Raw genomic sequence first — 13,695 nt, forward strand, 5'->3', positions numbered from 1 at the left:
TGAGAGGCATGCTTAATAATGCTCACATTGGATGCCACCAGAACAGAAAATCAGACATTTCCAGAAGGAAGGCAGCAAACATCAAACAGAAAAAAATGTGGACTTTGCTATCAACAGAGATTATCTTCCCAAAATGAGATTTAGGTTAATTAAGAAATAAAAAATTATTAATGACAAAGTACAAAGCATAAATGATGGGTACAACACAGGGTATATAATACATTTAGTTAGAATTATGAACTACAAAAAACAATGAAAAATGACAAATGTTATCACACTACTGTATGTAATGAGGATTCTCCTTTTGTTTTTAACATTTAATACTTTTATTACAAATGTAACACGATTCCTATAAGTCGCTACACAGCAGAGAACTCAAAATGAATGTAAACTGCGTATTGACAGAGGAGCATTAAGCGGAAGCTCGCAAGGTCAATTCTCTGCTGCTACACGGAGGAAGTTCCTCTTCCACCCTTATTAGACAAAAGCTTCATGAACGGAAAAAAAAACCTGCACAAAAAAATAAGTCGCACAGCCCTTAACGTATAAAAGAAATGAGTGGTGGTTAGTGTCATTAGGAGCACAAATTGCAGGGTTAAATTCAAGGCTTTCATTTGCATTCACAAATGTCCATTAAAGAATAATTTTCTGAGATTAATTATATTGAATCAATTTTTTACATTAGTGGATTCTAGTGCATGGAAAGTTCAAAAGTAATATGAATCTCGATAAGAGACACATTGACAGGGTCACACATCTGGAAAAAAAAATTGACAATAGATGATTACCCTCTAAAAACAATGTACAGCCCAACTAGCGACCTCAAATAGACCTATGGCAGAGAACAACTTGTGATAAATAAAAAAGAGGGATTTTTGGTTCTTACCATAAAATCTCTTTCTTGTAGCCTTCATTGGGGGACACAGAATACCATGGGTGTATGCTGCTGCTGCTAGGAGGCTGACACTATGCAAAAACAAGAAAATTGGCTCCTTCCCGGCAGTATACACCCACCGACAGATACCAAGTACCTCAGTTGGTGAAAAAGCAGTAGGATAGACCATAGAACTTTAAACATATGTACAACCCAACAAGGGGCTCAACAAGCCCAACACGGTACAACTTAAACAGGGGAGGGTGCTGTGTCCCCCAATGAAGGCTCCAAGAAAGAGATTTTACGGTAAGAACCAAAAATCCCTCTTTCTTTATCGCCTTATTGGGGGACACAGAATACCATGGGACATTCCAAAGCAGTCCCCAAGGGCGGGAACAGCAATAAGGAACAACTAACAAGAAGGGCTTAGGTCGGCCGGTGTGCCACCGCCGCCTGCAGAACCTTTCTACCAACAACTGCATCCGATGAGGCCTGGGTATGAACCCTGTAGAACCTCGCAAAAGCGTGTAAGGACGACCAGGTCGCGGCCCTGCAAATCTGTAAAGCCGAAGCCTGGCGACGCACAGCCCACGAAGCTGCCACAACCGGGTGGAGTGGGCTCTCACTCCCGGAGGGGGCCGCTTTTCCTGAAGTCGGTACGCTTGCAGAATGGTAGAACAAATCCAGCGAGCTATCGTGGATTTGAACGCCGGAAACCCTTTCCGGCGACCTTCAGAGATGACTAGCAAGGAATCGGATTGACGAATAGAAGCAGTCCTGGCGAGATAAACACGCAAGGCTCTGACTACATCTAGTTTGTGGAGGGACTTCTCAATAGGGTGAGACGGAGCCGGGCAAAAAGATGGTAGAACCATATCCTCATTGATGTGGAAAGAGGATACGACCTTTGGGAGAAGGGAAGGAACGGGCCTGAGAACGACCTTATCCTGATGGAGAATCAGGTACGGGGAACGGCATGACAAGGCCGCCAATTCAGAAACTCTTCTGATGGATGTAATGGCAATCAAGAAAGTTACCTTCCACGAGAGAAGGGATAAAGGAATGTCCTGGATAGGCTTGAACGGCGCCTTTTGGAGAGCGCTAAGGACGAGATTGAGATCCCACGGATCTATCGGTGAATGATGTGGAGGAGCCACATGGGCAACCCCTTGGAGAAAAGTCTTAACCTGCGGTAAGGTCGCCAGCTCTCTTTGGAAGAGGATAGACAGGGCGGAAACCTGGCCCTTGAGGGTACTGAGGAACAGACCCGCATCTAAACCTGACTGGAGGAACCCCAGAATAGATGGAATGGAAAAGGACATAGGAAAGACTTTTTTACCGTCGCACCAACGGAAAAAAGGCCTTCCAGCACCTATGGTAAATGCGGGAAGAGGCCGGTTTTCTGGCTTTGATCATAGTCTGAATCACCTGGTCAGACAAACCTGATTCTCTCAGGATCGCGGCCTCAATGGCCATGCCATTAAATTCAGAGACTGAGAATTCTCGTGGTAAAGGGGGCTTTGCGAGAGGAGATCCGGACGGTCTAGAAGCCTCCAGGGAACGTCCACGAGCATGTTCACTAGCTCCGCGTACCAAGGGCGTCTTGGCCAGTCTGGGGCCACCAGAATCACTGGTACGCCTTCCAATTTTATCTTTTTGACCACTCGAGGGATCAGGGCCAGAGGCGGAAATAGATAAGGAAGTCGGAACTGGGACCACGGAATTACCAGGGCGTCGCAAGCGACGGCTAGAGGGTCCCTGGACCTGGCTACAAAGTGCAGAACTTTGTGGTTCATCAGAGATGCCATGAGATCGACATCTGGGGTGACCAAGCGCTGGCATATCTGATGGAAGACCGAGGGGTGAAGGGGCCCATTCGCCTGATGCTAGACCTTGACGACTCAGAAAGTCGGCCGCCCAATTTTCCAACCCTGGAATGTGAACAGCGGAGATCTCCGGAACGTGACGTTCTGCCCAGAGCAGTATCTTGGCTACTTCCGCCATTACTTGCTTGCTGCGCGTGCCCCCCTGGTGGCTTATGTATGCCACAGCCGTGGCGTTGTCCGACTGAATGCGGACCAGCTTGCCGAGGAGGAGAGGCTGCCAGTGAAGAAGAGCCAGGAAGATTGCTCTGATCTCCAGAAGATTGATGGGGAGAAGAGTCTCCTGTGGGTTCCACCGGCCTTGAGACGTTTTTAGATGGAACACCGCTCCCCACCCTAGAAGGCTGGCAGCGGTGGTGATGACTTGCCATTGAAGCAGAAGAAAGGACCTCCCTTGAAGGACTGACTCTGCCTTGCCCACCAAGTCAGGGATTGTCTCACTCTGAGGGGAAGGAGAATGGGACGGTCCAAGGACAGCGAGGTCTTGTCCCAGGCCGAAAGAAGAGCCACCTGGAGGGGACGAAGATGAAATTGTGCAAAGGGCACCGCTTCCATGGAAGCTACCATCTTCCCCAGAACCTTCATGCAGGACCGAAGGGGAATGGGGGTTGGCCAATTGAGAAGTCGGATCCCCTTGGAAAGAGCTGCAAATTTCTCCTTCGGAAGAAACACACAGGCTAGATTTGTGTCGAATTCCATGCCTAGGAAGGTCAGGAGCTGGGTGGGGATCAAAATGGACTTTTCTTTGTTGATTATCCACCCGAGACAGCAAAGAGTGTTTAGGACTATCTGAAGACTCTGAAGACAGTCTTGCCGGGACGATCCCTTGATCGAAAGGTCGTCCAGATAAGGGATGATGAGGATCCCCCTGGAGCGGAGGATGGCCATGACTGTAGCCACCACCTTCGTGAAAACCCGGGGAGCGGAGGCCAGACCGAAGAGAAGAGCCGTGAACTGGTAGTGATCTTCCTGAATCGCAAAACGAAGGTACTTCTGATATTGCCAACACACAGGGATGTGTAGGTAGGCATCCCGTATGTCCACAGAACAGAGAAATTCCTTGTGTTCCATTGAGGCTATCACCGACCGAAGGGACTCCATTCTGAAGTGGAGAATCTTTAAGTGGCGATTGGGCAATTTGAGGTCCAGGATTGGCCGAAAAGAACCGTCCTTTCTTGGGATAACGAAGAGATTTGAATAGAACCCTGAAAATCGTTCGTGTGCGGGAACCGGAACGATCACTCCGGCGGCAAGAAGAGAGGAGACGGCTTGAAAGAATCCTCGAATGTGAGACCGCTGTCTTGGGGGTCGGGACAGGAAAAAACGTCTCTTTGGCGGAGACGCAAACTCGATCTTGTATACGGATGTGATGATATCCCTTACCCAAGCGTCGTCGACAACGGACAGCCAGGCGTCCGTGAAAAAGGAAAGTCTGCCTCCCACCCTGGAAGAAATTCCAGGTGGGGGTGACCCGTCACTTGGAGGCAAACCTACCGGACCGGGTACCTGACGACCTGGGGTATTGACCTCTAGATCTCCAGTGGGGAGCGGGTTTGTAAGATGGTCTTTTCTGCTCTCGCTCACTAGAGGCGGAAGGCCGATCTTGCTGGGTAGATCTCTCTGATGACGCGAAGGGACGAAAGAGCCTAAACGGCCGGAAACCCTTTTTGTTAAAGAAACGTTTTGGTCGAGACAGTGGAAGGGAAGTGCTTTTACCACCAGTGGCATCGGAAATTATCTGATCCAACTTGGCTCCAAAGAGCCTAGAACCATGGAAAGGCAGATTGGTAAGTGACTTCTTTGAAGTAGTGTCCACATTCCATGACTTTAGCCAAAGGACTCGGCGTACGGCCACTATGTTGCTGTTAGCCCTTGCCACGCACCCAGCCGCATCTAGGGCGGCGGCCAAAAGGCATTTACCCGGATGATTAATTTGATCTGCCAGATCTGTCAACTCGTCCTGAGGAGCTGCTGCTAAGATGCCCCTGCGAAAAATCTTTGCCCAAGCAGAGATGACCTTTGCTACCCAGGCAGATGCGAAAATCGGACAGAGGGAGGCACCAGATGCCTCAAAAATTGATTTTGCTAGAGACTCTATTTGTCTGTCTGTTGGATCCTTAAGTGATGCCCCATCCGGGAAGGATAGGACCGTCTTTGAGGCTATGCGAGAGACAGGAGGATCCACTTCGGGAGCTTTGGACCATTTTGCGCGTAAATCCGCATCAAAGGGGTACAGGACATCTAAGTACCTGCGGCCTGAGAAGCGCTGCTCGGGGTGCTCCCAATGTTTGGTCAGTGTAGTATCAAACTCTTTGTGGTTTGGGAAAGTTTGGGATGGAGGCCTTGCCCGCTTAAATGGAACAGAACATTCCTGAGATTTGGGCTTGTCTTGTTTAATTTCTAAGGTTTGAAAGATAGCTGAAAGGAGGCTATCGACCATATTCCGAGTTTTAGACATGTCATCTGCTTCTGAACTAGATCCCGATTGGGGATCCTTGTCTGACCTAGTGTCGTCTCCTGAAGAGGGAGAAGGGCACGTGGGAGAAGCAGCCGGGCCTAGAGAGCTGGAAGACGAGCCAGAGAGAACACGCTTCCTAGTAATTCTACTCGATCTGTCCCTCTGATGGTCGCGGTCAGGTGCAGACGACTCACCTTGCGAGGCGGTCGGTGCACAGGTGGCTGTAGATAGCTGTGAAGACCTGAAAGAAATAAGCGAGAAAAGATTAAAAAGTTCGACAAATACCTAAGGAAATAAAAGGATTATTAACTGCGGATCTGAGAAGATCCCGGTCCACCTCCTACAGACACTAAGCACAAACTGAGGTACTTGGCATCTGTCGGTGGGTGTATACTGCCGGGGAGGAGCCAATGTTCTTGCTTTTGTATAGTGTCAGCCTCCTAGCAGCAGCAGCAGCATACACCCATGGTATTCTGTGTCCCCAATAAGGCGATAAAGAAAAATAGGCCATACCAGTCAACCATCTAACCTATCTTAATGGCAGATGTCAGGGGAGAGATGAGGTTAGGGGAATTCGGTTAGAACTACCAATTCTTCTGTCCTCTGGAGGGTAAGCTGCCGCCAGAGACTTAGAATACCCTCCTCTTACCAGGGCTGAGGGTGCATACGTTTTGAGGGTCAAAAAAAAGATGAACAAGCAATTGACTAACAGCCATCTAATATGCATTGCTAGCCTTAAGTCCTCAAAGACATTAGACTAATGTTGGCTGAACCCACAGATATTGATGGGCTTGGACAACATGCTAATATCGGAGGACCAGCTAATTGACAGCGAAGATGTTGATTTGGTTAGGCATGCCTGATTTCGAGATACTGATCGCAAAGTTTCCTGATAATGAACTGCCGTCTGTTGGCAACTTTCTCAGAGAACACAGGAGTGCTCAACTGAGCGAGCGCGCCAGTGTATGGGAGAGGTGGCCATCAGCCATCTAATGTGCATGACCAGCTTTAGAGAGTTTGCCTTTTCACACACAACACACAAAAGCTGGCCAGACAAATAAAATAGCTGACAGCTATCTCTCCCAACTCCTCCATATAAAGTGCAAAGCAGGAAGCTCTTACGCTCTCAAAAGGATTGGCTGCTGAAATTCCACAGACTGGACCCTTCTGTCCTCCAACAGATGATGTCCAGGAGTCTCCATACACATAAGATAGTCAGCCGATCCAGCCACAATCGGCGATTGTGGCCAACTTTTATCTAATGTGTATGGGGGCCTTTAAATTGGAAGTTGCCATTGAGATGAGGCTAAGAATTTACATGGGTCTCACAAACAAAAAGGGAGGAGACAGAGGAGAATCACACTATGTATATACTTTTAAAATGGCATGGGACTGTGAGAATAGTGAGTGGTATAACACCAAGAGATGACAAAAGGTCCTACTTTATGTCTCAAATTAGAGCGAGAAGAGCAGATCTGAAACACAAACCACTGCAAGCGAACACATGCTAAAGGCCTCATGAAACTTTATTTGAAATCACATATGGACTGCATCAGCCGACACCGTTTCGCATGAACACTCGCTTCCTCAAGGCCCCATGACTGCATGCTGCGGTCCATATGTAATTTAAAATAAACCACAAGCGTCAAGGAATTGGCTTTTTGTTATCAGTTAAATATATACTTAGGAGATTCTTAGCTGAAATCAGGAGACTTGTGATAGGTCTAGGAATAGCGGTCCGTATATAGACCCCATGAAATACAGCCGTCTGGATCCAGCTTGGGTGGAGGATTAAACATTACAGAAAATCACATCTACAATCACGGTGATATGTTCGGAGACATTAGGATGAATGAATAGAGTACGGATGACTAAAACTACAAAAATTCACGGTCACGTCTCTATGTGGCCTCATATATAGGTGAATAACTGGAAACAAGAATTTAAAGGAACGGTAAAACGTGAGTTAAATTACAACCTGACACTAGTGATAACATTGTGTCTTGCTGCTTATTTTCATCATGCCCTTCCTGAGAGTCTCCTTACATCTTCTGCTGCCTCCACAATCACCGATGTAAAGTCGTCCCACGTTTTGCGACCAAACCTTGTGATTTTCAATAGGACTTTGGGTCACCCTTAGTCTATCTATAGCTTGGTTTCAGGTAATGAGAAGTGTGGAAAGGAATGTGGGTGGCACAGATGAAAGACAGAGCGGAGGACTTTAAGACATTACTGTTATGAGAGAAGTTACGGGAAAACTAAACTGAAGACAACTAGCAGTAAGTAACAAGCTGGCAACCGAACGTCAGGTGTCTGTGCCCTAGACTATGAGTCACCATTGTACCAGATCCATCGTCGTCTGCTTTTAGTCCTAAACACTTACATCACTCGGAGAAACTGTTCCTGTTTCCATAGCACCTCCACTTCGCGATTTCTGAAAGAAAGAAATGTTAAAAAGTTAAAGTGTACTTTACAATTTGTTTGCTTCTCTTTGTTATATTACTTAGCGCTTTATATGGGATTTTTTTTTGTTTTGATTTTTTACATTTGTTTAATTTTTCACAGACTGTTGGTTCAGATGGTGTATAATCTCAAAAATCTAAATTAAAAAAAAAAAAACTAGAGCAGAAAGAGTACACTTTCAGAACTTTGGACCAATGTCAGCATCAGTATTATGTGGTCTCAGAAGGAAAGACCTACGAACCGCATCCTGCTTGCTGTAATCCCTACCATCTTCTCTGATTTGTAGGCATGGCTCAACGTGATTGTTGTGGTGCGATGCATGTATGTATGATGTCACATCAGGCCTACTAATCTGAAGGAGAACTAAAGACGCCAGCATATAAGACACAGCTCACAGGACTGCTTCCAGTGGCCAAGGACTACTGACATACCGCTGGACAAGTGACATGTAAATTGATATGCTTCTCTCAAAAAAAAGTTCTCAAATGTTGAATAAGGGCCTATTTCTGATCATTGTATGCTTTGATCCCCTCTGCAGGCTCTCGCGCCAATTTTCAGTTCTCCTGGAGCTGGTGGGTTGAGATATGTCTTCCAAACACAGCACACAGAGATGGACATCCCCTCTTCTTTCTCTCTTGCACACCAACAGAGGCAGCAGCAGAGTGGAAGATGTTAAAGAGTACCACTGAGCCGTGAGGCTGTGAATCCAGCTTTGACGTGTGGGTGAACAGCAGCATGTAACTGCAGCTTGCTCCCCCCTACACTATACATGCATTAGGTATAATATGAGGTGTAACCTGACAACTCAGTGAGATGGAAGTCCCTCTTGCTTTGACCAAGACTTAGAACAGTTTCCTTTCTTGAGTGAATGGGGAGTTCAGGAAGAAGGGAAGACGTGGCTCATAAGTGGATAAAAAAGCCGCTTACTTTGATACAATACATTACAAAGTTTCATATACTACTGACTAATGCAATGTTTGTTCGAATAACAGTGACTATTTATTTTGTTCTATTCTTGTGCAGTTGCATTTTTCACAGATTTTTTCTAGATGTTTATCCATTTACATTGACATTTGTAATCCTCTGCTCTTCATTCATAGTTATATCATGAGACATTCACAGCTGCTCCATAAATCTGCTCACATAGCCTTTTTCGATTATCAGAGCATTAGGTTTTATTACCAGCCACCTGTGCATCTCACAGGTTTACAGGACCCATGAGGCCTAAAACACAGCAACTCACATATGGGGTGTCTTGTTGGCCTGCCTTTACTGGACTTAATTAAGAGTGAAAAATCTAAATGAAGCCTGAAGAATTTATTTTGCTACTTTCCAGGCACCGCAGATCACAGGTGAGTGAGCTAGAGTGCGTTTTTTTGCATATGTTAGAACAGTGGTATTTATAGATAACAATCACTGAACGTAAAGCAATGGCACCGCAAATAGTAGGAAAACAAAGAGAATATGGAAATAAGAAATGGAGAGGCACCAGTACTTTGTCTTCTGTTACTAGACAGAAACAGCTGTTAAGGAAACTTATTTTCTTGTGGTGCAGAGGCCAACAATTGTGCTAAGTAATCATACAGAAATTAGAAAGGCAACATCTCCATTTCCTTTGTGGTTAAAAGTCCTTTATTTTAACTCATATGGACATTCATTAAGTGGTGTAATATGTGGAGTGAGACACGTGGCTCCGGAGACAGGTGGACGACAGCCGTTTCGCGATTGGATAGTGCATCTACGTGATTGGACCCGTAGAAGCGCTATCCAAGTACGAAACGGCTGCCATCCACCTGTTTCTCCCTGCGTGTCTCCCTACACATACTGCCGCACCGCTTAATGGATGGCCATATGAGTTAAAATCCTGATGGTGGGATACATGATCATATGATGAGGCACCAAGGTAGCTTTTACAGCTTTACCACTTTGCTACTAGTCACATTGAAAATGCAGGCGTATGTTTTAGAGAGGATTGATAAATTATTAGCATATATTTTTTATTCATCTGAATCTATGCTCATTCTGGAGCATTTAGGAGTCAAGTAGACCGTCTTAATGCTACTGAGTTCACATTAGATAGCGAGGCAGACCACCCACAGAACAGACTGCATTTATAGCTAGGAAGGTTACCTTTTAATTAGAAAGAAAAAAGGCATCTATACAATTCTGTAAGGATTGAAAACAGTGGGTGCAGATTGTCCCTGTATCCATAATCCTTCTGAAGAGGATGTTCTAGTCTCTGCAGTATGAAGCCACGTGGCGCAATATTACCCGTCCGGCCATACTCCCGCATTCAGAGCCGACACATACTGTGGGAATGTAGATACAGCTAATGTATGGGGAGTCGTTAAGATTGTGTAATGCCAGTAATTACAATTTTATGCCACTTGTTACAAAACGACATAATCTGCCAATGAACCCAGTGAGTGGAAACGAATACCTGGGAGCTCAGCTGAGTTTTAATCCAGTTGAAGTAGTAATTTAAATCGCTGCCCTCCATCAATTCTCTCCCCCACGCTGCCAATTTAGCAATTATACGAGCTGCCTAAAAGAGAGGAGAGAAAAATGCAGAATAAAAAAATATATATCACTTAAACACTCCAAGACTTAATAATTAGAATATAATCCAAGACTGAATTCAGCACATTAAGTACTAATTACTAGTCTATTCTCCATGTATTAAGATCCAAGCAACGCAAGACCTAACAGAAGAAGGCATTGATGCCAGCCAGTGCTAGCACTGACATAGCCATTAGCACAGGTACCCGGCCTCTCAAGTCACCACTTAGCTCAGGGACACTGCTGAGGTACACAGGGGCGAGATACAAGAAATCCAACAGGTACATATTTAGTGTATAAATGTCTCTGACATGCATATTGGTCTATTTGGGATGTATAATACATTTTGACCACTTTGTCCTCTATCTATATTGTCATGTTATTTCCCTTCCTTGTTAAGCATATTGTCATATGAAATATCTTAGTTCTGTACAAATTTACTCTGCAAGCATAGGAGGGTCTACCAGGGTACCTAAAAGACTTCAGAGCTATTAAGCAGAGATATTACATCCCATCCCCCTTATGATTGTGCTGTTAATCATATCCCGAATGCAAAATTATCTAATGTGTTGCTCATTAGATGTGTGCTTGCTTTTGTGCTCTTTGTGTGGTATTCTGATCTTTGCTGCTCGACCTTGGATTTGTCTTAACCATCTGTTTGCCCAGCCCTTTTGTCATGATCCCTTCTTGGAATATTGACCTCAGACTGTTTCCTGACTAGGCATTTGTCCCACCCTTCTGTCTGTCTATGACATACTCTCTTGGCTTTTAACCTCGGGCCTCTTGACTACCCAGCCTCATCACTTATCTGAGTAGTGACTAGCGTCCCACATAATTTACCTATACATTTGACTGTTTAACCACTAATTTATATAGCACCATTGATTTCATGGTGCTGTACATGACGGGGTTACATACAAAATACAAATATCACTTACAGAAAACAAACTAACAATGATAGACTGTTACCCTTGCAGGCTTACATTACACAGGATGATGGGGAAGGAGACAGTAGGTTGGGGGCTTTCAGTGGATTCGGTGGTGATAAGATGGCAGCATGGTCATTGAAGGGTGTAAGCTTTATTGAACAGATTGGGTTTTCAGATTCAGTCTGAATGAACCAAATGTACTGGCTAGAGATAAGCGACTTTGCCTTTTTTAGGGTCGAGTCAACCCGAAAGTCGAGTCGAACGAAATCGGCGACTATAAGGAAAAGTCAAAGGTCCGACTGAAACACGAAACCCAATGCAAGTCAATGGGGAAGCAAAGTCGGCAGGGAGTGGAGGACAGTAAACACACCTACATGCCGGACCGCTTTTTTAAAGTGTGCGAAATCTCTCCGGATGCTGCACATGTCATCTCGTTGTCCACGGTGTACGTCCTTGCTCAGTGGCTGAAAAAAGTCACGTGCAAGCATTCTGGGAAATCCGACTTTGGCGCTCGTTTTGCCGACCACATGGCCGACTTCATGCTGTGGTCGGGTTTCGGTCGGCGAAACCCGACTTTGCCATAAGTCAGTGACTTATGAATCTGGCAGACCTGTTTCGCTCAACTGTAGTACTGGCTAATTGGATGTTTCGGGGTACAGAATTCCAGAGGATGGAGGATATTTGGAAGCAGTTTGGGTGAGGAACGAATAAATCTGGAGAAGAGAAGGAGGTCTTGGGAGGACCAGAGATTACGGGAGGGAAAATATCGGGAGATTAGTTCAGTGATGTATGGAGGAGATAGACTATTGACGGCTTTGTAGGTCAGTGTTAGTAGTTTTAACAGGATACGCTGGGGAATTGAGAGCCAATGAAGGGATTTGCAAAGGGGGAAGCAGTGGAGTAGCGAGGACAGACTGGAAAAGCGCAAGAGTGTTAGAAGGTAGGCCCCGTAGGAGGGATGCTGCAGTAGTCAAGGTCGGAGATGATGAGGGGAAGCACAAGCATTTTAGCAAATTGAGGGTAGAGGAAAGGACAGCTTTTGGAAACATTTTTGAGCTGGAGGCAATAGAAGGTGGGGAGAACTTGGATGTGTGGCTTAAAGGACAAGGCAGAGTTAATGATTACTCCAAGGCAGCGGATTTCCGTTACAGGGGAAAGTGTGATGTCATTTAAAGTTATGGATAGATTAGGTCGGAAAGATACGTAACATGGAGGAAAGATAATTAGTTCAGATTTGTCCACATTGAGATGGAGGAAGCAAGAGAAGAAGGAGGATATGGCTGGGATTCTGGACAGCAGAGAGGTGACATCTGGGCCAGAGAGATAGATCTGAGTGTTATCAGTGCACAGATGGTACTGGAAGCCATAGGACATTATGAGCTGTCTCGAGCCAAGGGTATAGATCGAGAAGAGTAAGGGTCCTAGATCAGAGCCTTGAGGGACTCCAAAAGAGAGAGGGCAGGATGAGGAGGTAGTATGGGAGTAGGAGACGCTAAATGTGCGGTTGGTAAGGTATGAGGAGATCCAGGACAGGGCAAGGTCTTTGACAACAAAGAAAGAGAGGATATGTAGTAGGAGGCAGTGGTCAACTGTGTTAAAGGAAGGGGACAAATCAAGATGGAGTATAGAAAATGGTCTGTTAGCTTTGGTAGTAAATAAATTGTTAGTTATTGCGGTGAGGACAGTTTCAGTGGAATAGTGGGATAGATGAGAAGTAGCAGGAAAGGTCAGCGTGAACATGCTGCTCAAAGAGTTTGGAAGCAAATGGGAGCAAGCGATATGGGGCGATATCTGGACACAGCAGTAGGGTCGAGGGATGGCTTTTTAAGTATAGGTGTGATTGTGGCATGTTTGAAAGCAGAACGGAAAGTGCCAGAAGTTAATAAGTTGAAGAGATGGTTAAGGATGGGAGAAGTGTGGTGGTGAAGTTGGGGAGGAGGAGGAGGGATGGGATGGGTTCAAGTGCACAAGTGGTGTGATTTGGAGAGGAGATGAGTAAGCTCTCCTTCAGTGATGTTGGAGAGGGAGGTTATGGGGTAAAGGCATTGATCAAGTATACTAAGGGGTTGTGGTGGTCGAACAATAAAGACTTCTCTGGTTTTAATGCAAGTGTTGCTTGTTTGAAATCGTGAAGTCATCTAGCAAATGTGTGTTCTTCCAACGCCGGGCCGCAACCCTGGACTCTTGCCAAAGATTTTTAGTGACGTTATTGTGCCAGGGTCGTCTATTGATTCGTCGCAGTTTGCCATGAATGAGAGGGGAGACCGAGTCAATAGCTGTTGCGAGAGTGGCACTGTAGAAAGCAGTAGCACTGTCTGTGTTGTGGAGTGAAGATATGGATGTTAGTGGTAGAATAGAGTCCAGGAGTGTACGAGGGTCTAGATATGCAAGGTTTCTGAGGATGTGCTGGTTACTGGACATAAGTGACAGGTGAGGCGGACAGGCATGAGAATGTGAGTAGATGGTGATCAGATGGGGGGAAAGGGAAGGTTGTGAGGTTAGGTAAGGAGCAGAGGCGGGTGAAGACCA

At 45.6% G+C, this 13,695-nt stretch overlaps 1 protein-coding gene across 4 annotated transcripts in view; it reads right to left on the reverse strand.

The window, feature by feature from the left end:
- The window catches only part of ATP6V1H (ATPase H+ transporting V1 subunit H), a 215,105-nt gene that overhangs the window by 129,615 nt on the left and 71,795 nt on the right, over window positions 1-13,695 (reverse strand). For all 4 annotated transcript variants that reach the window (XR_012233809.1, XM_073583811.1, XM_073583809.1 and 1 more), the window contains 2 exons: window positions 10,119-10,223; window positions 7,599-7,649 (listed from right to left, as the gene is read on the reverse strand). Coding sequence is in view for 3 of the 4 variants with exons in the window: in XM_073583811.1 (XP_073439912.1) it covers window positions 7,599-7,649; window positions 10,119-10,223 (156 nt within the window). In the remaining variant the exon portion in view is untranslated. The remainder of the gene's footprint in view (window positions 1-7,598; window positions 7,650-10,118; window positions 10,224-13,695) is intronic.

This window comes from Dendrobates tinctorius, unplaced genomic scaffold (assembly GCF_039654945.1).
Source record: "Dendrobates tinctorius isolate UK_male_01 unplaced genomic scaffold, ASM3965494v1 ptg000081l, whole genome shotgun sequence".
NCBI classification, from domain to species: Eukaryota; Metazoa; Chordata; class Amphibia; order Anura; family Dendrobatidae; genus Dendrobates; species Dendrobates tinctorius.